Genomic DNA, 25,288 nt, shown 5'->3' with positions numbered 1-25,288 from the left:
CGCTTCATGCACAGTAGGGGTTGAATACATTAGTTGGCTAGTTGGGATTCTAGAACATCTCGCGAGTTTTTATATTTCACGTTGACTAGTCACAGTCACAACCCCCCCCCACACACACACACACACACTGTTACCAGTCTTATTCTACCCAATCCACAATTACATAATCCTCATATGAGCTCTGCTGAGGAGAATCACATCACATTTATTTAGAAAGTTCATTTAAAACTGCAGTTGTTAACAAAGGTGTTTACCAATCAAAATCGATGGTAATAATTTAATGAATGTTTATTCATTAATTCATTCAACGTTTATTTAGACATATAAGTCACATTGAGCCTAGAAGACTCATTTACAAGTGAGATATGTTTGGACAGACAGAAGTAGTGAAACTGGACACATGTAGGAATTGGAGGCAAAAAAATTCCTATCAGACTTTTTTCCTGCCTGAGAAGAAAAAACTGATATTAAAAAACACCTCGCACAAACAAACACATAGTGGCACAGACATTCTGCAGTGGGGACGACGAGAGCGGTGAGCAATGTCCATAGATGCTCTCGAGGTCACTGTAGGAGTTCTGATAAGGATGGAATAATCATCCGGTGTCCTCTGGTGAGATCAATCAACCTTTATTTATACAGGTAAATCCCATTGAGCCTCGAGGACTCATTTACAAGAGAGACTATTAACATTCTGAAGGTATGACGAGGAATGGCCAAGAATAACGTCTATGAGAATCCAAGAGTCCTGAAATGATGACACAAAGTTTATTCAGCTGCTTTCATCTGGTTATCAGTTGGAAATTCCACAGGGAGGTGGTGGTGAGCGTCAGATCACATGTTCTCCAGGCAAATTCAGATAAGATGACCTTCAAGACCAGCCAAGGGAGCCAAATTCAGATAAACACAGTTGTTTTGGGACAGGGAGAACTTAATGACATCTACCTTGAGTCTATGTTGGTCGACTCAGTTCCAAAATATCCAAATTACATGGCCACACCGGTGGAGCGTGACTGAGTAAAATCCTCGAGATCTGATCCATTCTGCCCAAAGCATTTGAGTCTGGGTACTCAAGGCACGAACAAAGCCATCATAAAGGCAAGCAGCGTGATCGGGTCCAAATTTGCTGCCGATGACTTCCTTGATTGATTGATAAAACCAACAACCAGCCGAATCCAAAAAGTAGGAACCAGTTATTGTAAATCCAATTAAATATGCGTCCTTAAAATCCACAAATGGCAGCAGAGATAGACACATCTTCAAGTTGATGAGATATCCAGCTGTGTGCGTGCCATCAGGTCAAATTGGCTCGCCTAAAGCCTGTCTTCTCTTCAAAAAAATGTTGTAAATTAAGTTGAGGGATCAACTGATCAAATCAAGTCCATAATTATGGTTTGGAAGATGCAAGAGAGGCTCAGAAGCAGTTTCACAGACAGACCGAGCAGCAAAGCAGAGAGGGAGGGGAGGGGAGAAGCGTCCGACCTCGGCAACAGCAAGTGGTGAAGTGACTTGCATTCAACTGGTACTATTTTACTTCCAGTCCCATGACCTCGATAAGACTTCTTGGTAATATTTACTGGTAAATAATAATAATAGTGGGTTATACATTCCTAATGAAAGTCAAATATCCAAGATGGTCGCCTTAGCTAAAAGAAAAACAATACAATAACTCGGCCATTTTTAGAACTATTCAGCTGTAATTTGGTATATTGGTAGCTGTGAACGAACCCAAATTGACTATGGCTGAAAATCAAAAATCCAAGATGGCAAAAAGGAAAAATACTATGAATTAACCGAAATTTGCTGTGTTGACAGCTGAGAATGTTCCCCATCAAAAACTGAATCCAAATCAAAAATGCAAGATGGCCGCCTTAGCTAAAAAGGAAAAAACATGACAAAGCAGCCATTTTTAGAGCTACTTAGCTGAAATTGGCGAATTAGTAGCTGAGAACAAGCTCGAACACATACTGTAGTAGTGTCAACTCAACTATTTAAACGGGTAGCAGCCTGGCAGTCCCCGTCAAAGTTTCTTCAGGAACTTTCTAGTTTGTTTTAAACTCATTAAACCAGTGCACCAGCTGGTCAGTTTACTGACTTAATTCTAAAGCACAAAAGGTTGAAATTAGCTAATAAAAAATAAAAAAACTGAAACAAGGCAATAAGTAGTTGAAAATACAAAAAAAAAAAAAAAAATTGCGGAAAATTTTTAACTTTGTAGAAAAAAGCTGAAAAAAGAAGAAGATGAAAGATATGAAAGGGGTGGAAAAATAACAGTGTGGAAAAATGCTGAAAGGAGCTTAAGAATGCTAAAACCAGCACAAAAAGCAGAAAAAAGCTGAACCAGAACAAAAGCTGAAATGAGCAGTAAAATATTTTAAACAGAACCAAAGGATGAGGAGAGCTCCACCCATTTTCAATGAGAAAAACATGGCTGAAAGGCCAAATATCTCAAAAAGCAAAAACTGCACAAACACCAAAAGCCAAAGCAGAAATGTCCTGAACTAGCTGAGTGTTTTGATGTATGAATTACTGAAATAGCACAAAAATTATGGAATGAGTTACAAGTCAACAAAAAAAAGGATCTCAATAATATGAATGATTTATAAGCATTTACACAAATAAACAACTTGTGTGAAGAGTATAAAGGACAAGTTAAATTAATTCATTCAACCTTTATTTAGACAGGTAATCCCATTGAGCCTCGAGGACTCATTTACAAGAGAGACCTGATTTCAACAAAGAAGGATGACAACAATGGACAACAGCAACAACAATAGTTATAAAAAGGGCATACAGATTTGTTTTATTTTTGTCACAAATAAGATGCAAAAAAAGTAACAAAAAACAGCTAGATTCTAATGCGAATGTAGAAAACTAAAAACAGGAACATGTCTGCATTGGTCCCTGCCATTCTTAAATCCACTTAGAGAGGTCAAAGGTCGAGAGCTTCAGATGTTTTTACAAGATATTCCAGGAAACAGGAGCGAAGTAGGAGAAGGTCCTTTTGTCTAGTTCAGTCCTCACTGAGGGAACACTGCAGGTAATGATGTCCTGAGAGCGCACGCTGTAGCTGCACTCACTCAGAGACATGTAGGAGGAGATGTATGAAGGCAGAAGACCAGGAAGTGATTTAAAGATGAAGATGTACCAGTGGGAGAGTCTGTGTGAAGTTAATGATCATTGTTTGTTCATTTCACTTTCATCTGGTTTTAAAAATTGATCAGCTCTTCCTCTCAAATCAAAATGAAGGGCCGTTTACACGACACGTATTTTGAGTGAAACTGTAGCTTTTCCTCAGCGGTTCAGTTGTTCATTTACACCACCACCCCCCGCCCTCGAATCCAGAGGTGTTTCAACCCAGGTCTTAGAGCGGAGGCTTCAAGGCGACCGTCCTCTGACCTGTTAAAGCACATGCGCACTACAGGCGTGTATTTCACACACGTGTGGACCGACGGCAGATTTCTATCAGCAGCAATGGCGGCAGAGTAAAACAGCCTGCTATCTGAGCTACGACTGATGGAAGACATTTTGAGTCTCGTAGTTAATCTACATCTGTGTTGGAAGAGACGCCAGTCAGATCCAGTTCTAATATCACTAACAAGCCTGTCGAGGCAGGCAGATATTTCATGCATGGTGCTGGACTACAACGTACTAAATGTGCTAAATAATAACAATAATAAACAGTAGTTTTGTTAGTGTGGGCGATGTAATGAAGCAGTCTGGACATTATTGCCCCTTTTCCATTAGTACCTGTAGTACCGGTACAGCACGGCTCTACTCGGTACGGTACACGTTGTGTTTCCATTATGCTTTCAGTACCGGTTCCAGTGGACGGGGTCCAAACTGACGTTACCACCTCTCACCAGCTGGTGGCGCTGAGACCATACAATACAATACCACTTTATTTATAGAGCCCTTAAAATAGCTACAAGACCAACCAAAGTGCTGTACAGACAGAACAACAGGTAACACACAAAGCAAAATACAAAATGAGGTAAATCAGAATATAGACATAAAAACGATGCAGATAATGACGACAAACCTGTGTGGAGCATACAGGATCAAACACAGATCATCTGGTGTTGAAAGCTACTGAATAGTAGTGAGTTTTTAAACGGGACTTGAAAACCGAGAGGGAGGGGCCTGTCTGACAAGCAGAGGTAACTCGTTCCAAAGTCTTGGTCCTGCTACAGAGAAGGCCCTGTCACCTCTGCGCTTAAGACGAGTTCCTGGAACTGTGAGGAGCAACTGGTCCGCTGACCTCAGGGAATGTGGTGGGACATACGGTTGTAGCAGATCAGAGGGATGGGGGGGACTGTTCAGTGATTTGAAGACATACATGAGTATTTTGAACTGGATTCGAAAGTGAACTGGTAACCAGTGCAGTGAGGCCAAAACTGGTGTAACGTGCTCTCTTTTGCCTGTACTGGTTAAAAATGGGGCTGCTGCATTCTGGACCAGTTGTAGTCGTGTAATGGAGGTCTGACTGATACCAAACAGGAGTGAATTGCAGTAATCAAGCCTAGATGTAATGAATGCATGTATTACTGTCTCCAGGTTCTTTTTGGACAATATGGACTTCAGTTTAGACAGCCGCCTCAGCTGGAAGAAACATGATTTAATCGTGTTTACATGACTGTTAAGTTTCAGGGAAGGGTCCATTATCACGCCCAGATTAGTGACTCTTTGTTTTTCTGACAGGGTTAGAGCAGAAAGGTCGATGCAGTGGTTTGTGATCGTGTCGTTGGGAGGGAACAACATGACTTCAGACTTCTTTTCATTGAAACTTAAGAAATTTAAAGCCATCCAGTCCCTGATGTCAGCCAGGCAGTTGAGCAGCGGTTGAATAGAGCATGTATCATTGTGTCTTAGGGGGAAGTAAATTTGACAGTCATAGTAGAGTGCTGTATGAACGGGTAAATGAGGCACAGATTGTTGTAAAGAGCTTTGAGTGTCTGGATCAGATAGAAAGGAGCTGTATAAATACAGTCCATTTACCATGATGGGCTGACGTCTGTTTTTTTAATGACATCTACACATAATACCTTTGTGATGGACCGGTAGATTGCGATTGACGTGTTGGGCACCGCTGTTGTACAAGAACAAAGGCAGATTATTATTATTATTATTATTTATTTATTTTTGTTTGTCTGGGGCAGCCCAGAGTGACGGATCCTGGCAAGCGGAGGGAGCAATTTAATCCATGCCCAGGTGCAATGGCAGAGCCAGGAGGTGGCCAATGGGGGTCAAAGCCACCTTGGATTAAACTTCTGTTGAGGAAAAAGTGGGCCCTTGAGCAAGGCCATTCACTTCCCACAGCTGCTCCCTGGGCACCTTAGGTGTCAGCCCTCGGCTCCACACATTGGTGGTTGTGTTAGGAAGGACATCCAACATCCATCTTCAAACAAGATGATCTAAAATACCAGGAAGATGTTTAGCATGTGCATGTGATTTTAGCTTGCATGAGAGAGCATCTCACGCACTTTAAAGCTTGCATCTCCTCTGCAGTTTAAATTAGAAAAAGCTCCTGATGAAAGCAAAATGCTTTCAACTACAAAACACATGTTGTGTTTTTTGGATTTAACAAAATTTCTAACCTATTTTCTCAGATTTAAAGTGAACTAATCACTGAGTGAACTTGGCACTAATTCTGTTGTGTTCAAATAAATGCACAACAGAGACTGTTGTCTATTAGCACACATCTCCAGAGGCTACAGAGGAGTCACAGCTCGGCTTGAGGAACACGTCCCAACGTCCTACATCCAACAAGTTGGTTTAAACAGCTGCCACGCAACTTCGAGTCAACTGCTTTCACTTAGAACTCCGACAAAGGGAACACTTTTTACGATAACATACAATTCCATTTTATAATTCAGTTCACTTTATTTCTAAAACTCCAAGTCACAACAGAAGTCGCCTCAGGGACTGAACAGAAACATTCATCTATAAAATAATAATTGAACAGAAACATTCATGTATAAAATAATAATTGAACAGAAACATTCATCTATAAAATAATAATTGAACAGAAACATTCATGTATAAAATAATAATTAACATTATTTATCTGAGGAGCAGCTTTGAGTTTAACTCCATCACTGAACTCTCATCTTGAACAAGCATGAAGGCGACAGTGGAAAGAAAAACTCCCTCATGAGGAAGAAACCTTTAGCAGAACCAGGATCAGGACAAGAGGACCATCTGCTTCGACCAGCTGGGTTTGGTAGGAACAGATACACAATGGCAGGTCAAGAATCACATGTTAAGATAGAAATAGTATCAAATGAAAACTATTCAGTTTTAACAATTATTTTAAGGAAATGAGGTCAGTTTGTCCTCTAGTAGTCTAAGCCTATAGCAGCATAACAAGCTGACCCTAACTATAGGATTTATCAAAAAGGAAAGTCTTCAAACTGGACAATGTGTCAGCCTCATGGACAGAAACTGGAAGTTGGTTCCACAAGAGAGGAGCCTGAGAACTGAAAGATCTTCCTCCCATTCTGCTCTTGGAAACTCTAGGAACCACAAGTAAACCTGCAGTCTGAGAGTGAAGTGCTCTGTTAGGAAAATATGGAACAATAAGATCTGTAATATGAGATGGAGCTAGGTTGTTGAGAGCTTTGTAGGTTAGAAGTAAGATTTTGAATTCTATTCTGGATTTGACAGGGAGCCAATGGAGAGAAGCTAAAACTGGAGAGAGATGATCTCTCCCAGTAACTCCAGTTAAGACTCTGGCAGCAGCACTTTGGACCAACAAAGGTGCCTACCTTCAGTTTGTTAAAACAGCAGACGAATCTAGAACAGTGGCTCCCAACCTGGGGGGCCCGACCCCATGTGGGGGCACTAGAGAGCACAGGGGGGCACAGGGTTGCAAAAAATCAGCTGCTTGCCAGGATCAGGAAGATATCTTGACAAAACTACATTTAAAAAAAATAAGACTGTTGTTAAGATTACTCTGTTGTTAGTTTTTAAAGAAAAGTTATGTGAGTAATTCTCAAAACATTGTTCTTCTAGTTATTATTTCTGTTGTACAACTACCAGTTTATACCTTTTACAAATAAGTTTGTAACTATTCACTTTATTCTATATTTAACTACTATTTCTTATAATATTAATTATAACATTTACTTTATTCTTTTATCAATTTGATGAAGAGATTACTCTGAGTCTTTTGGGAGAGGGACTGGGGGGTCTCAGATTGACTAGGAAGCAGGAAGGGGGGCCTTTGAGGAAAACAGGTTGGAAAGCACTGATCTGGAATACAAAAAATTATGATGGCCATAATTTTGTTCCATCTAACTAAACGCCACCCAGCTGAGAAAGAAGCTGAACAGATGCAGCACTACGTCATCACAGAGTGAATGTTTCTGAATCACTCACTCTGTCATCCATTTTCCTTTCGTACGTTTTTCAGCTCCTTTCAGATTCATCCTGCTAACTGCAACATTTTTGTGCTTCTTCTAACTTCTTTCTGCTAATTTCAGCTTGTTCTGCTCCTTTCAGCTGATGTATGCAAGTTTCAGCCTTTTCTACTATTTCACCTACTGTTAGCTGTTTTATGCTAATTTTAGTTTTTCAGCTAATTCCATATTTCTGCTCTCAAAACAACTTTTTTCAGCCTAATTTGGCAAAAATGTGCTCTCTCTATGTTCTTGTGCTAATTTCAGCTTCTTTCTGATTCTTTTAGCTACTCTTCAGCTGTTTTTTTGGGGAGTTTTTTGGTTGCTAATTTTAGCTTTTTTCAGATAATTTCCCCTTTTTGTGCTAATTTCTGCTTCTTTCAGCCAAAGTGTTTAAACGTGTTCTTTCTGCTTTCTTCTGCTAATTTAAGCTTGTTCTACTTTTTCAGCTACCTTTTAAGCATTTTTTGTAGTTAATTTCAGCTGTTTTTAGACAAATTCAAGTTTTGCATAATTTTTCCTACTTTCAGCCCAATTAACTCCCTTATGGTTATTTCAGCTTGTTTTGCTCCTTTAAGATTTTTTCTGCTAGTTTCAGCTTTTTTCTGACATTTCAGCTAGTATTTATTTATTTATTTTTACTAATTTGAGCTTTTTCAGCTTCCTTCTGGTATTTTAACCTTCCTAATGCCTTTCAGGTGCTTTTCAGCCATTTGTATGCTAATTTCAGCTTTTTTAGCCCATATCCTAATTTTTGTGCTCGTTCCTGCTATTTTAAACCTAATTCAGCAAATATGTGTTCTTTCTGTTTTCTTCTACTAATTAAGGCTTGTCCTTCCATTTCAACATTTCAACTTGCTTTTTAGCTTAATTTCAGATGTTTTTCAGCAAGTTTGTCCTGTTTTTAGTATTCTACATCGCTTTATAATGTAGCTGTTTTTGTTTCGTTTTAATTTTATGTCTTCTATTTAATTTTCATTTTACATGCTTTTATATGATTGTCTGTTGTTGTCTGTACGTCGTCTGTGTTCTTTGTTTAAACCAGGTCTCTTGTAAATGAGTGCTCGTGGCTCATTGAGACTAAGCTGCAGAAATAAAGGTTGGATGAAAAAAGTTCTTCAGCAATAAGCAGTCACACTGCATTCTGGCAGAAAATGCAATTTCTCTAGTTAAAAGCTGGTTGAGGCTGTAGAACAGAGCGGAGATTTATCCTGCACAACACATCACTTCAAATCAAAGCAAAAACAAGTGAGACAAATTCTAAGTGCATCTAAGAACACAACTTATCAGCGATTATAGGCTGAGGAAAAGGCAGCCAAGCAGATCCCAGAACATCACGGGACAATGTGTTTACTGCGTTTATGGACCAAACAAAACATATAATGGTATGAAAAGGAGGCCACTGCGTTCAGAAATGATGAATAACTATGGAGTGTGTTTGGTTTCCTGTTGCCCAGACGCTGATGGGGAAGGCAGGCAGACAACGAGGAGACACATTAAAGGCAGCAGTAAGGTCAGTTTACTCTCGTCAATGGCTTAAGTGGACAGCAATGGCTTTGTAATATAGTCTGGTCCTTCTTCCACAGCCTCCTTGAGAAGACATTGAAGGTACTGTGTGTATGTGTGTGTGTGTGTGTGTGTGTGTGTGTGTGTGTACGTGTGTGTGTGTGTGTGTGTGTGCGTGCGTGCATGTGCACACTGTAAAGATTTTCTCTGTGAGGTCTCCAATCATGTTTTGAAGCAAACAGCTTGAAGACAGAGCACAGTGAACGCTGGTGGCCAGTCACCTTCCGATGACACGGAAACATTTGAGCACAAGTGGCCAAACCCCTGAAGAGAAAAGCCAAAAAACCTTTGAAGGTGCTTCAGTCTCTCACAAGACAAAAACACGACAAGAAACATTTCTGTAAAAATGTTACAAAAGGAAACGTCAAAGAAAAAGGTGAACTATGATCAGAACTTCGATGGAAATAACTTGCTACAGTGTTTTAGTTCATTTCATTTTGTTGCACAGCTTCTGCTGAAGTCTTGTAACTTTGTGGCTTCCATAAAACGTTACATTCAATGTAATTTTGAAGACTATTATAATTTCTGGTCTATAAGCTGCTACTTTTTTTTAACACATTTTGGACCCCGCAGCTTATACAATGCTGCAGCTAATTCATGGATTAGTTTTTTGATGGGATAATGAGCTTCATGGGTATAATTTATGTTTGTTATTAATTATTTTGGTTAGCCGTTTAGCATTGTTCTTTTAGTGATTAGTCTGTTCCATCCATACATTTCATCCATTCTCTTAATATTATCTGGGGTCAGGTCACGGGGGTACCAGACTAAGTAAGGAGACCCAGCCTTCCCTCTCCCCAGCCACTTGGGCCAGCTCTTCTGGGAGAATCCCGAGGCGTTCCCAGGCCAGCGAAGAAACATAATCCCTCCAGCTTTTCCTGGGTCTTCCTCTGGGTCTCCTCCCGGTGGGACGTGTCTGGAACACCTCACCAAGGAGGCGTCCAGGAGGCATCCTAACAAGATGCCCGAGCCACCTCAACTGGCTCCTCTCAATGTGGAGAAGCAGCGGCTCAACTCTGAGTCCCTCCCGGATGATCGAGCTTCTCACGCTTTCTCTAAGGGAGAGCCCAGACATCTTGCAGAGAAAACTCATTTCAGCCGCCTGTATATGTGATCCCGTTCTTCCAGTCACAACCCAAAGCTCATGACCATAGATGAGGGTAGGAACATAGATCGACCGGTAAATTGAGAGCTTTGCCTTTTGATTCAGCTCTCTCTTCACCACCACAGCGCCCGCTTCCCTGCAGATAACGCACCTATCCACCTATCAATCTCTTGCTCCATTTTTCCCTCATTTGTGAACAAGACCCTGACATACTTGAACTACTCCACCTGGGGCAGGACCTCCTCCCCGACTCAGAGAGGGCACTCTACCCTTTTCCGGCTCAAGACCATGGCCTTGGATTTGGAGGAACTGATCCTCATCCTGGCCGCATCACACTCGACTGCGAATCGCTTCAGCGAAAGCTGTAGATCACGATCTGATGAAGCTAATAGGACCACATCATCTGCAAAAAGCAGAGAAGCAATCCTAAGGCCACCAAAATGGATCCCCTCAACACCTTGGCTGCGCCTAGAAATTCTGTCTGTAAAATGTATTAACAGAATCGGTGACAATGGGCAACCTTGGCTGAGTCCAATTCTTATTGAGAACAAGCCCGACTTAATGCTGGCAATGCGAACCAAGCTCTGACACTGGTCATACAGGGACTTGGACCTAACAGCCTATATCAAAGGGCCTAGTACCCCATACTCCTAGAGCATCCCCACAGGGTTCCCCAAGGGACATGGTCAAACGCCTTCTCCAATTCCACAAAGCACATGTAGACTAGGTGGGTAAACTCTCACGCACTCTCCAGGACCCTGCTGAGGGTGCAGAGCTGGTCCAGTGTTCCAAGACCAGGACGAAAACCGCACTGCTACTCCTGAATCCGAGGTTCGACTATCTGCCGGACCCTCCTCTCCAGAACCCCTGAATAGACCTTATCAGGGAGGCTTAAGAGTGTGATCCCCCTGTAGTTGGAACACACTCTATGGCCTCCCTGTTAGAATAGGGGGACCACCACCCCAGTCTGCCAATCCAGGGGAACTGCCCCTGATGTCCAAGCAATATTGCAGAGTCATGTAAGCCAACACAACCCCTCAACATCTAGAGCCTTAAGGAACTCTGGGCAAATCTCATCCACCCCTGGGGCCCTGCCATTGAGGAGCTTTTTAACCACCTTGGTGACCTCAGCACCAGAGATTGGAGAGCCCGACCCAAAGTCCCCAGGCTCCTCTTCTTCTATGGAAGACATGCTGATGGGATTGAGTAAGTCTTCAAAGTACTCTGCTCACCGACCCACGACGTCCTGAGATGAGGTCAGCAGCACGCCACCTCCAATATAAACAGCGTTGGTGGTGTACTGTTTCCCCCCCACCACCACCACCAACCCCCCTAACCACCGAGATGATGGTCTGTTCCTTTTAGCCTAATTTACACTGCCTGGCCCAAAAAAAATTCACCACCAAAACAAAGGTCACACACTAATATTTTGTTGGACCACCTTTAGCTTTGATTACTGCATGCATTTGCTGTGGCATTGTTTCGATAAGCTTCTGCAATGTCACAAGATCTTTTTGCATCCAGTGTTGCATTAATTTTTTCACCAAGATCTTGCATTGATGATAGCAGATTCTGACCACTGCACAAAGCCTTCTCCAACACATCCCAAAGATTCTCAATGAGGTTAAGGTTTGGACTCTGTGGTGGCCAATCCATGTGTGAAAATGATGTCTCATGCTCCCAGAACCACTCTTTCACAATTTGAGCTCTATGAATCCTGGCATTGTCATCTTGGAATATGTTCGTGCCATCAGAGAAGAAAAAATCCATTGCTGGAATAATGCGGTCCTTCAGTATATTCAGGTAGTCAGCTGACGTCATTTTTTGAGCACATCCTGTTGCTGAACCTAGACCTGACCAACTGTAGCACCCCCAGATCACAGTACTGCCCCCACAGGCTTGTACAGTAGGCCCTAGGCATGATGGCTGCATCACTTCACCTGCCTCTCATCTTACACTGATGCACCCATCACGCTGGAACAAAGTAAATCTAGACTCAGTCAGACCACATGACCTTCTTCCATTGCTCCAGAGTCCAATCTTTATTCTCACTAGCAAACTGAAGCCTTTTTTTCTGGTTAGCCTCACTGATTAGTGGTTTTCTTAAGGCTACACAGCTAAGAATCGAGAAGCAACTCATTGCATCAGTTGGCGTTAAATAACTTGTTGCCAGCCGAAAGATAATCGCCCATACAGTAATTATCCAATAGGAGGCTCGTACCTATTTGCTTAGTTAAATCCAGGTGGCAACATTTTTTGGGGGCCAGGCAGTGTATGTGTTCATTATGTGTTAGTTTGTGTTAGATCCAACGTTTTTCAGTCAGGTCATCTGGACAGTTTCTTGTTTTGTGCTGAAATGTTTTGTCTTTGGTCCGGAAGGCTTCATCAGTCAAGGAAACACACAACAAAACTGATTCTTCCTCCAACAGCTTACTCCAAAGTGGAACAAACCAGCTCTGCTTGTGATAAGATGCTCTTTTTGGTACGCCCCTCCTCCATTGTCAGCCTTCTTCCTTGTTGACAGTCATGTCAAACTGGTTGAAAACAACAAAGTCCAGTTTCAAAGCTCACTGTCTTGCCAGTAAATGCATGTAATGAGTCTATAAATGTGTTGCTGGTAGAGTTTTTTTGATGTCTTCAATTGTGTCCTGATAGGACAAGAAGCGAAGAAATCTTTTTTGTAATGCCACCATCCTCTCCTCATGGCTTTTCCCCTTTTCTATCTAAAAAGAAACTATTCTGAAAAGGATAAGCGGTCGCGCTCCAGTAGCAGCAGCAACGTGCACTCTGCCCATCTTTCAGACAACTGTACAAACATAATTTCACTGTATTCCGGTACAATGATAATAAAGTTTATTCTGATTCTGATTATAAAGGCCATAAAACTTTAGCTGTGTGCTGCCACTCATGTTACAACATGAACAAAATTACAAAATTATTATTATTTTTGTTATTTAGTGTGCGCGGCTGACAGGTGCGCTCTGTAGTCTAGAAATGACGTTAATGTTAAATGAACCTTTGGTCAGAGGACTGGAGGTCCAGGACTGAACACAACACTTTTTTTTCCAAGGGAGTAAAATGTCAGATTGGATGTTTAAGCTCAAATAGGTGTCTGAAGAAAAACTTTATTTTGTTTTGTTTTCCACATTCTACAGTCAATTTCTCCAGGCAGCATAAAAAAAACCTGTCTTTAAAAAAAGCCTACCTTGCCAAAAATGTGTTTCATTCCCTCCTTTGACATTAAAGAAATGCTTAATTATTCAATTAGAGGCAGCTGATCAGTCCCAAATTAGGTTCTACTGTGCAGGGTGGAAGTAGAAGATAACATTTATTTAAAAAACATAACTCAGAATGAATTTAGTGTACTTTGTATTTTTGAAAGTAAATTTCCAATCTGTACTTTTACTTGAGTATGTTTGATTTTAAGTATTTTACCTGGTTACATTTGAAATTCCATCCGTTATTGAATGTAAAGAATGAATGTGAACATAAATGTGACTTTAAATGAGGAAGAAGAAAAATGCACGTCTGCAGTAATTATCATTATTACTTACTCTTATTCTTATTAATATTAATTATTATTATTCCTCTCCAGTCAGTCGGTGTAAGAACCTGCTAGAAATGATGGCAAGCCATAAAGGAGTTTGACTTCAAAGAAAACCTGTAGAAATCCTGGAGACCACTTTGTCTGCAAGGGTTCAGTTTAATTCAATTCAGTTCAATTCAGATCAAAAATACTTCAATAATCCCAGAGGTAAATTACATGTTGTTGTAAATCATCCTGGTTTCAGTAAATGGTAAATGGACTGTACCTATACAGCTCCTTTCTATCTTAATTCAAGATACTCAAAGCACTTTACAACAATCTGTGTCCTCATTTACCTGTTCATACAGCCAAGGGCGTCAGAAGCATCCGTAATGTGGGGGGGACACAATGATGTGTGTAGGGGTGTGTGTGCACGTGTGCGTGCACGTAAAAAAAGGTTTTCACTAGTGAACAAAAAGCAACATTTCTCCTAGATTTGCTTTAATTCCACACATTTAAAACATGTTTCTCACCAAGTTTGTGTAAATTCATCTGTGGGTTTTAAAGACATTTTAACTTTAATACACTTTAACACAGAGCGTCAGGTCGACACTATTTGTGTTTATAGAGAAATAAAAACCATCACCACTGGACTTTTTACTTGTGTTCAACACTCCTCATCTAAATGATGTTTGTCATGAAGCTTGAGGACAATAAGGTGTGGAGTTTTAAAGACATTTCAACTTTAATGCACCTGAACACACAGAGTCTCTTCCACCTGCAGCGTCTCACAGCATCACAGGTACTGCTGAGATAAGATGCTACAGATGTAACTCCTCTCAAACATCCTCCTAACATGAATATATGTTGATGATCAACCCCTGGTCAACAACTGCGCACACTAAGCTGCTAAACTGGAGAGTGAGGAACACAGGAAACTCCACCTCCTCCACCTGTGCACGTTTTCTGCCAAGGCAGGAGGAGACGGTGGAGAGTTGGAGGTAACCAGGAAAACCTGGAGTGGAGTTTAAGTGGCTTGAATATTCTCCTATTAATCAAGTGGAATGGATTCGTTCACGAAGAAAGAGAAACTGCGCCGCTTGACCTAATGCTTCATAGTAAAAGTGGGGGGGTCCAAATGAACGTTTTTTTAATGTGGGGGGGACTTCTCCCCTTCACATATAATGGTTGCGACGCCTATGCATACAGCTCTATACTAGATCTCTACAAAGCTAATTGAACAAATCATTCTAAAGAGACTAATCAGAGCTTTATCACATTCAAACACCGATAGGACACACATCAGAGGCGATGAGGGGTTCAGTGTCTTGCCCAGGGACACTTGGACATGTGACTGCTGGTGGATTCAAACCCCCAACTCTCGCATTGGAGGACAACTGCTCTAACCACTCAGACACAGCCGCCCCAGTAAAGAGTTGTTCTAGATGCTGATGGCTGTGGGCAGGAAGCATCTCTTGTAGTGTTTGTCCTACATCTGAAGCTCCAAAATTCACAGTTGAAACTCGTGCCTTCGTGTAAAAAGTTGTTTTTCTCTGCAAAAAGAAGCTGAGAACTTGTTTAATGATTTTTTTTATTAAAAGCTCTGTGTGAAAAATGCTAAAGAGCTCAAACCGAGCGCCCGCCATTTTGAAAACTGAAAAACAGGAAGGAGAGACAGCCCATGTCACGTCAAGGGGTCTCCCTCCCATTTTTCTCAAAGAGACACGCTGCTTGCTGTCTCACTATCCATCCTTCAGTTCAAATAGTCTTATACTGCCGTCCGGTGGTCAGAAAAGGTACTACACACAAAAATTAACCAACATTTCTTCTTAAATTAGACAATAATTACTGATTATTGTCAAATTTCAAACAATATTATCGTTTATTGCAATAATTTGAGACAATTAATCAACCAGTAAAATTTGTTCTTGTGACAGGCCTAGTGATGATCTATAAAAATGGATGCTTATTCATTTTCATAAATACATTTTCATTTAGAGGGATCTGAAAACGGGCAGCACGGTGGCGCAACTGGTAGAGCTGCTGCCTCTCAGTGAGCAGGTCCCTGGTTCAAACCCCGGTCCAGGGGCCTTTCTGGGTGGAGTCTGCATGTTCTCTCCGTGCATGCGTGGGTTTTCTCCGGGTACTCCAGTTTCCTCCCACAGACCAAAAACATGCATGTTAGACTGATTGGTAACTCTAAATTGTCCCTAGGTGTGAGTGAGAGAGTGAATGGTTGTTTGTCTCGTTTGTCTCTATGTGTCCCTGTGATGGACTGGAGACCTGTCCAGGGTGTACCCCGCCCCTCACACAGTGATTGTTGGACATGGGCACCAGCGACCCCCGTGACCCAAAATGGAATAAGTGGGTAAAGATAATGGATGGATGGATGGATGGACGGATGGATGGGATCTGAAAACTTTATGCATCCTGTAGGTTCCTTCATTTCATTTTGATCAAACTTCCAGTTTGTCATTTATTGAAAAAAACTAGAATGAAAAAAGACTATTTGCTAAAATAAAACAAAGAAAAGAAAAATCCTCCTGATACAACACTTGCTTTATAACTGTGCACAGTTTCGTTAGACATTTCTATGAAACAATAGAACAACTTACTGGTAACAAAGAACTTCTTGGTGAAAGTGCAGCTGTCAAACGCAGCAATTTTTTCTTGCAGGCTCACCACAAGAATACTGTTGAAAGAAGACAACACTTGATTAGAATGCACTGGAACACATAATGCAAGAGAAGAGAAAAATACTGAGACCTACTGTTTGTTGCAGTGAAGATCGTTGACTGGTGTCTTGAACTGAATTGATTTGACCATTTCTCCGGTTCGTAAAGAATACAAGTCGGCACAACAGTAAGGAGGACTTGTCCTGAATACACACATAAACATGAGGACAAGTCATTTGTACGTTAGACAAGCAGCTAAATGTGACACAACTTCCAAGATTTTACAGAAAAGCACAAACGCTTCTAAAAAGTTTACAGTAATTGTCGGTATGTAGAGCGCACTCTAAAACAAGCCGCGCACACTCAATAAAAAAGGACAATTTTGTACAAATCTAAGGTGCACTTGTGTAAAAGCCTCAGGTGTTCACGTTGTAACCTGAGAGGCAGCTGCTGAGAGATGTGCAGCTCTTGTTGCAGTTCAAGAATCAACCACCAGATGGGGCTTCATAGACTTTACTGTTCAACACAGAGTGACCCTTACAGGTCTTCATGAAACTACCTCCCTCACTCATGCTTACTCTACTGAATGGACTAACACTTAATAAAAGATCTGACGCTCTCGACCTTGACCCCTCTAAGTGACTTCAAACATCTGTTAAGTTCTTGGGAGAAACCAATGCAGACATGCTCCTGTTTTTAGTTTCTACCTTCGCCTTATAATCCAGCTGATTGTTTCTTTCTTTTTGCTACTTTTCCTTTTGGTTGCTATTTGTTTTGATTTGTTAAAAAAATAAAAAATGTAAGATTCTTTTGTGACTGTTTATTATCTATTGTTGTCATTGTTGTCATCACTCTTTGTTAAAGAAATCAAGTCTCTTTTGTAAATGAGTCCCCGAGGCTCAATGGGATTAAACTGTATAAATAAAGGTTGAATGAATAAACACAAACTAACACAAGATGAACACATAAACTAGGCTAACAAGAACGGACTAATCACTAAAAGAACAATGCGAAACAGCTAACTAACATGATTAACAAGGAAGATGAATTTTACCCATAATCCTCCTCTGAGGCCATGTGACCGGCAGCACAGAATCACCTGCATCCGTGGCTATGAAAGTATCAATGTAAATCTAATTGTTTTATGCCTCATGACAAAGTTCATGCGTCCTCTTGCACCTGATCTGTCATCTGATCTATAAAAACCTGACTGACAAACAACATCGTGCTTCTCTAAGTTTCCAACTCCAGTGTTTTTACAACTTCATCTATTAGCAGGACTTGAAGTAATCTAAACTATTTAATTTTATTTAGTATCATTTAATTTTATGATTTATTTAATATTATTATCTAAATTAATTACTAAATTAATCTAAATATCTAAAAAGAGTCCAGCTAAACTGCAGAGGAAACTCATTTCAACCTCCTGTATCCACAACCTGATTGTTTCTGTCACTTCCCAGAGTTCATGGCCAGAGGTGAGGGAGGAACGTAGACTGACCAGTAAACAGAGAGCTTTGTCTTACAGCTCAGCTCCCTCTTCACCACAACGGACCGGCACAGAGTCCGCAATACTGCAGACACTGCAACAACACGTCTGTCTATCTCATGCTCCATTCTTCCCTCACTCATGAACGCCCTGTACTTCCTCAGGCGGCGGAGGCGAGCTGGTCTGGAAGCTCAGTCCTCACCTCCTTCTACAGGTGTGCAGTGGAGAGCATCCTGTGCTCCAGCATCAATGTGTGGCATGGAGGCTGCACAGCTGCAGAAAGAAAAGCTTTGCAGAGAGTGGTGAAGGCTGCACAGAAGATGTTGGAGTCAGCCTCCCCACCATCACAGACATCTACACCTCCAGATGCAGGAAGAGGGCCACCTGCATCATGAAGGACCATACTCACCCAGCACACACACTTTTTCCCCTGCTCCCCTCAGGAAGGAGGTTGAGGAGCATTAAGTGTAGAACCACTAGACTGAGGAACAGCTTCTACCCTGAGGCTGTTAGACTCATGAATCTCTAACCAGAATAATCACTGTGATGCATGTTGGTTGTTGAAATGTGCTGCTGACTATCCATGATGCTGATCTCTTGCTGCTGATTAGTTCATGTTGTTGTGTTCATTAATCCTCATCTGCTCACACAGACTCATGTTTGTGCTGTTGTTGTTTTGGTGCATTGATTTTGTACCATTAGTGCTTAGGGTATTCTTACTTTTTTGTATTCTAAGTTCAGTGACTGTAGTATGTTCTTAGTTCATGTCTTGGACCTTATTACTGTTTTTCTTAAGAGTTTGTATTTTTGTTGGATGTAACTGGGACCCTATGTACAAACCGGGTTCCAAAAAAGTTGGGACACTAAACAAATTGTGAATAAAAACTGAATGCAATGATGTGGAGATGGCAAATGTCAATATTTTATTCGTAATATAACATAGATGACAGATCAAAAGTTTAATCTGAGTAAATGTAACATTTTAAAGGAAAAATATGTTGATTCAAAATTTCACAGTGTCAACAAATCCCAAAAAAGTTGGGACAAGTAGCAATAAGTGTCTGGAAAAAGGAAACTGAGCATATAACGAACAGCTGGAAGACCAATTAACACTAATTAGGTCAACTGACAACATGATTGGGGATAAAAAGAGTTTCCCAGAGTGTCAGTGTCTCTCAGAAGCCAAGATGGTAAGAGGATCACCAATTCCACCATTGTTGCACAGAAAGATAGTGCAGCAATACCAGAATGGTGTTACCCAGCGTAAAATAGCAAAGACTTTTAAGTTATCATCATCAACCGTGCATAACATCATCAAAAGATTCAGAGAATCTGGAACAATCGCTGTGCGTAAGGGTCAAGGCCGTAAAACTCTACTGGATGCTCGTGATCTCCGGGCCCTTAAACGTCACTGCACCTCAAACAGGAATGCCACTGTCAAGGAAATAACAGAATGGGCTCAGGAATATCCTGATGCATGCTCAGGGCTCAGGAATACTTCCAGAAAGCATTGTAAGTGAACACAATCCACCGTGCCATCCGCCGTTGCCAGCTGAAACTCTACAGTGCAAAGAGGAAGCCATTTCTAAGCAAGCTCCACAAGCTCAGATGTTTGCACTGGGCCAGGGGTCATTTAAAATGGAGTGTGGCAAAATGGAAGACTGTTCTGTGGTCAGATGAGTCACGATTTGAAGTTCTTTATGGAACACTGGGACGCCATGTCATCCGGACCAGAGAGGACAAGGATAGCCCAAGTTGTTATCAACGCTCCGTTCAGAAGCCTGCATCACTGATGGTATGGGGTTGCATGAGCGCTTGTGGCATGGGCAGCTTGCATGTCTGGAAAGGCACCATTAATGCAGAGAACTATGTTCAGGTTCTAGAACAACATATGCTCCCATCTAGACGTCATCTCTTTCAGGGAAGACCCTGCATTTTTCAACACGATAATGTCAGACCACATTCTGCAGCAATCACAACATCATGGCTACGTAGGAGAAGGGTCCGGGTACTGAAATGGCCAGCCTGCAGTCCAGATCTTTCACCTATAGAGAACATTTGGCACATCATAAAGAGGAAGGTGCGACAAAGAAGGCCCAAGACAATTGAACAGTTAGAGGCCTGTATTAGACATGAATGGGAGAGCATTCCTATTTCTAAACTGGAGAAACTGGTCTCCTCTGTCCCCAGACGTCTGTTGAGTGTTGGAAGAAGAAGGGGGGATGCCACACAGTGGTAAAAATGGACTTGTCCCAACTTTTTTTGGGATTTGTTGATGCCATGAAATTTGGAAACAACAGATTTTTCCCTTAAAATGAAACATTCTCTCAGTTTAAACTTTTGATCTGTGATTTGTGTTCTATTCTGAATAAAATATTAGATGTTGGCACCTCCACATCATTGCATTCACTTTTTATTCACAATTTGTTTAGTGTCACAACTTTTTTGGAATCCGGTTTGTACATACTGTAGTTTTGTTCCACCTCATGTACCACATGTGGTGTGAATGGCAATAAAAATCCTTGAATCCTTTAAGATTCAACTTGTCTGCTGCTTCCTTGGATAGAGAACTTTACTATTTGGCTTTTACGTGAATGTTCCTGTAAAGTGCCCTGAGACAACTTAGTTTTGATTTGGCGCTATAGAGATAAACTGAAATGAATCCTCTCCATCCTCAGCAATCTGTGCCTCATTCACCCATTCATACAGCACTCTACTAGATCTGTACAAAGTTAACTGAACAAATCATTCTAAAGAGACTAATCAGAGCTTTATCAATCAATCAATCAATCAATCAATCAACCTTTATTTATACAGGTAAATCCCATTGAGCCTCGAGGACTCATTTACAAGAGAGACCTGATTTAACAAAGAAAGATGACAACAATGGACAACAGCGACAACAATAAACAGTTATAAAAAGTCATACTGCAGTTTTTTTGTTTGTTAGTTTTGTTTTGTTTTTTTAACAAATAGGATGGCTAAAAGGAAAAAGGTAACAAAACAAAAAACAGCTAGATTCCAAGACAAATGTAGAAAACTAAAAACAGGAACATGTCTGCATTGGACCCTGCCAGGTGTCCAACAGATTCTTAAAGACACTTAGAGAGGTCAAAGGTCGAGAGCTTCAAATCTTTTTGTAAGATGTTCCAGGAAACAGGAGCGGAGTAGGAGAAGGTCCTTTTGTCTAGTTCAGTCCTCACTGAGGGAACACTGCAGGTAATGATGTCCTGAGAGCGCACGCTGTAGCTGCACTCACGCAGAGACATGTAGGAGGAGATGTATGAAGGCAGCAGACCAGGAAGTGATTTAAAGATGAAAATGTACCAGTGGGAGAGTCTGCATGAAGTTAATGATGTCAAGTTAACCAGTGAATACTGGGTGCAGTGGTGGGTACGGTAGTTACAGCCAGTTATGAATCTTAGTGTACCATGATAGACAGTATCCAACATCTGCAGCATCCAACATCTGCAGCATCCAACACCTGCAGGGTTCTTGTAGGATCGTTCATGTAAATAATGTCACTGTAATCAATGGAGGGAAGGAAAGTCACAGATACAAGGTGTTTTCACATCATCACATTCACACACTGATGGGACACACATCAGAGGCAACGAGGGGTTCAGTGTGTTGCCCTGAGACACTTTGACATGTGACTGCTGGTGGATTTGAACCCCCAACTCTTGCATTGGAGGTTGACTGCTCTAACCACTCAGCAACAGCCGCCCCATATATATTTATTTGTGTGTGTGTGTCTGTCTGTTTTGGAGTTATAGCCCCCCTGAAGAAAATCTACCAGAATCACTGGGTACTAGCAAAACATTTTACCCAGCACTAATTTATTTTCAGGCGGCTGTATTATTGATTTCAGCATAATCAGAGTCTGACCAATTCAGTTAAAGCTACATGACACAGAACGTGTATTTTGGATTGATTCAAAGGGAGAATGATAACGTGCTGTTCTACGACCAAAATGGAACAGGGTTCAACTGTTTTGCTTTAGCAGTATTTTAACAAATGACCCAGTTCTAATGGAGGCAATGCAGGGTCAGATGTAATATGATTTCCTGATGCTGGGGATGTTGGGGCGTAGGTTGAAAGCAGGGCTAAATCACAATTATCATTATGGATCATGGCGGGACGTCAGGACGTGCACATGTTAAGGTGATGCCAAGCACCACTACCCAGCTCAGTAACAGGCCTATTATGATGGTCCTATTAGATCAATGTGTCAATTACGATTACTCAAACTGGCCCTTGGGTTTGAAAGGACACAAAAGTAAGGAGATGGAGGAGAGGGGTCGTGGCACATTTACTTCCTTTGAAAAGATGTAAAGCCACTTCAACAATTAAAGAGAGAATAGAGCGAACGGTCAGATCCAGATAATACTAAACAACAAAGTTTTGTAGAAGAATGAAAAAATCCACTGTGTTGTGGATATACTGTGTTAAATGTAAAAAAATAAATAAATAAAAATACTTGTAGAGAAAAATGGTCTTGGTGTCAGCTCTTGATATTATTTGATACAATTATTACTGATGATCTTTCAAGTCAAATTCACTTTGATGCACGCTGGATTTTTTTGTTTAGTCTTGTTTTAGTTGTTATTTATTTTAGATTTTTGCAAATGACATCTCCCTTGTGATTGGCATAAATTAAGTTAATGTTTTTCCTGTGGTTTTTATTATAACTCCACAAACACCGAGGTCTGCTATGACAAATCTGAAACATCACCAAATGATCCACAAAAGGCACTTTACAGCAGTTTTTGTCTCTAATTTCTACATAAACACTTGTTTAAGATGGTCAAGCTATATTGTTGGGGCAGCACGGTCACTCAGTTAGTGGAGCTGTTGCCTCTCAGCAAGAAGGTCGCTGGTTCAAATCCCTACTGGGGGCCTTTCTGGGTGGAGTTTACATGTTCTCTCCGTGCATGCGTGGGTTTTCTCCAGGTACTCCAGTTTCCTCCCATAGAACAAAAACATGCAAGTTAGACTGATGGTAACTCTAAATTGTCTCTAGGTGAGAGAGTGAATGGTTGTTTGTCTCATTTGTCTCCATGTGTCCCTGTGATGGACTTGAGACCTGTCCATGTGTCCCTGTGATGGACTTGAGACCTGTCCATGTGTCCCTGTGATGGACTGGAGACCTGTACAGGGTGTCCCCCGCCTGTTGCACAGTGACTGCTGGACATGGGCACCAGCGACCCCCGCGTCCCAAAAAGGATGAAGCGGGTAAAGATGATGGGCGGAAGTTTTATTTTTGCAGCATTTTCAGTCCATCACAGTCCCGTTGCTTGGTCGGTCGTGCAGGTGGGCAGACAGATAGCTCAATGCTTTGCCAAGTAGGGACAGTGTTATAGCTGTTTTGTTGCCTCATGCAGTAATGTGCAAACTTGCAAAATTTGTTGGTGCTGCAAGCATATAATATGGAAATTCTTAAAATAGTTCATTGGTTCATGTCATATTTTGCTAACAGACAGACAGGGTTGACTACAACAGGTACTGACAATATTTAAGGTAAAAAAAAAAAACTCCACCCACTCTGTCATCATGTGACCAGAAGTCTAACCTGAATGATCAACGAGGTCGAGGACCATCCCCCAAGATAGATGCGAATTAATTTCTTCAGATCGTTCCTGTGTTGTTACCAGATTTTGCGCTTCATGCACAGACCTGTTTATTTGATAATGGAAAACACACGGAGAATTTCTGATGACGCAGCTTTCGTGTTAAAAGTGATCGATCAGCTGTCGAGGAGGAAACAGCTGCAGCCCGTAGATGCATCAACGTGTCCATGGTCAGGATTGGAGACGCAGCAGTCAAGTCTGGTACATGTTTTAATAAAAGCTTTTAAATTATTTCTGTATTATATCTTTCTGTGTCGGTAAATATGCATTTAAATACCGGGATCTCATTTTGAACTCGCATCTGAACACGAAGTCTTCCCCCCTCCCCTTTCCGTCACGAGAGCTCAGCGCTAAAGAAGTCGTCAGGTTTATTTTTAAATCAGTCAGTCAGTCAAGACTGATATATATTTAAATAAAAGTTTTTAAAAAATCTTTCTGTGTAAGGTAAATATGTGTTTAAATACCAGTATCTCATTTGAGCTTAAACGGGCATTAAATAGAGCAGAGGAGACAACGGGTGGGAGGGGTTGCTCCTCCTCCTCATATGAGCTCTGCTGAGGAGAATCACATCACATTTATTTAGAACGTTCATTTAAAACTGCAGTTGTTAACAAAGATGTTTACCAATCAAAATCAATGGTACTAATTTAATGAATATTTACCACATTCTACCGGTACTAGTTGACTTCTGGTCACATGACCCTGATAAGACTTCTTGGTTATATTTACCGGTAAATAATTTTTAAATAATTTCAGTTACGTAGGTGTTTGGCACTGTTCTGTCCAGTGATTATACTTAGACAGATCTTGTGTTCATTTTGAAGGTTTAATGGTTGTAACCATGAGTCAGACGGTCAAGCTTCATGAAGACTCGTGACGAACTTGTAGTCTGAGTGTGTTGAAAACAAACTATACTGTGTGAAACACCACCTGCTGGCTGGTTTCTGTACTACAACAAGAAAGATGCACACAGTCAGAGCTGACTGGGAGCACAGATCCCGATGATGAACGGTGGATGCCCGTGGCTAACCAACCGGAGCGTCTTATTTATGTTCAAAATTATAATTTATCTTATATTTAATAAGTGCGGCTTAGAGACAGGTGAGTTTTAAAGCTCAAGAATTACAGTAGTTGGATTAATACTAAAATTTAGAAAATTGTAGATGTACGCCCAATGAGTACTTTCTGAAGCTTCATTACAATTCATTCAGTGGTTCATGAGTTATTTAAATAGAAAATAAAATGTTTTTTGTTGTTGTTTTTCAGAGTTCAGAGAAAATTTTGATTTTGTCTTCAGAAGAAAGTATTATATTCAGACCATAAAATGATCACAGTCTTATTAACAATTAAATATAAACTATTTAACATAAAAAATATTTTCATGAGTGAAGATGAAAGCATCTTGCCAGCATGGTTAGACCTGTGGAGCTTAAACCAGTACATGCATTAGACTATACTATAAAAGTGACATTGTAACCTCGTAGTGGACAGAAAGCATAATTTCTCTAAATCCCCTTAATCCGGTGGCTCATTTTTTGTACAAATGCTTGATGATTTCTATCTAATACGTTTTAAGAGACAAATACATCCGGTAAACAGCGTCAAACCTGACATGAAAATGCAACTGAATAAAAAAGCTTAGAATCACAAAGGGCTTTTTGCCAACAGAAGTTATGTGAAGCAACTGGAATGAGATGCTCGCAAAGATAAGTAAATAATAGCCAGTGATTGTTTGGCAAAAGCAATTTAAGCTATGATGAATAAACAGCCAAGATCAGGAATGAGATCATCAGAGGTCCAGCACAGGTTGAACAACTGGGAGGTAAAGTTAGAGAGGACACACTGAGATGGTTTGGACATGTCCAGAGGAGGGACAGTGGTTTGGACATGTCCAGAG

At 40.9% G+C, this 25,288-nt stretch overlaps 1 protein-coding gene across 1 annotated transcript in view; it reads right to left on the bottom strand.

The window, feature by feature from the left end:
* bcas3 (BCAS3 microtubule associated cell migration factor) overlaps nt 1-25,288 on the bottom strand; it is a 640,166-nt gene that overhangs the window by 553,183 nt on the left and 61,695 nt on the right. Inside the window, exons 8-9 of the mRNA XM_037677974.1 lie at nt 16,368-16,475; nt 16,213-16,289 (exon numbers count right to left, since the gene is read on the bottom strand). Of these exons, the coding sequence (XP_037533902.1) occupies nt 16,213-16,289; nt 16,368-16,475 (185 nt within the window). The remainder of the gene's footprint in view (nt 1-16,212; nt 16,290-16,367; nt 16,476-25,288) is intronic.

Source organism: Nematolebias whitei, chromosome 6 (genome assembly GCF_014905685.2).
Source record: "Nematolebias whitei isolate Nwh7 chromosome 6, NemWhi1, whole genome shotgun sequence".
Taxonomy (NCBI): Eukaryota; Metazoa; Chordata; class Actinopteri; order Cyprinodontiformes; family Rivulidae; genus Nematolebias; species Nematolebias whitei.
This window is presented reverse-complemented; position numbering and strand designations above follow the sequence as displayed.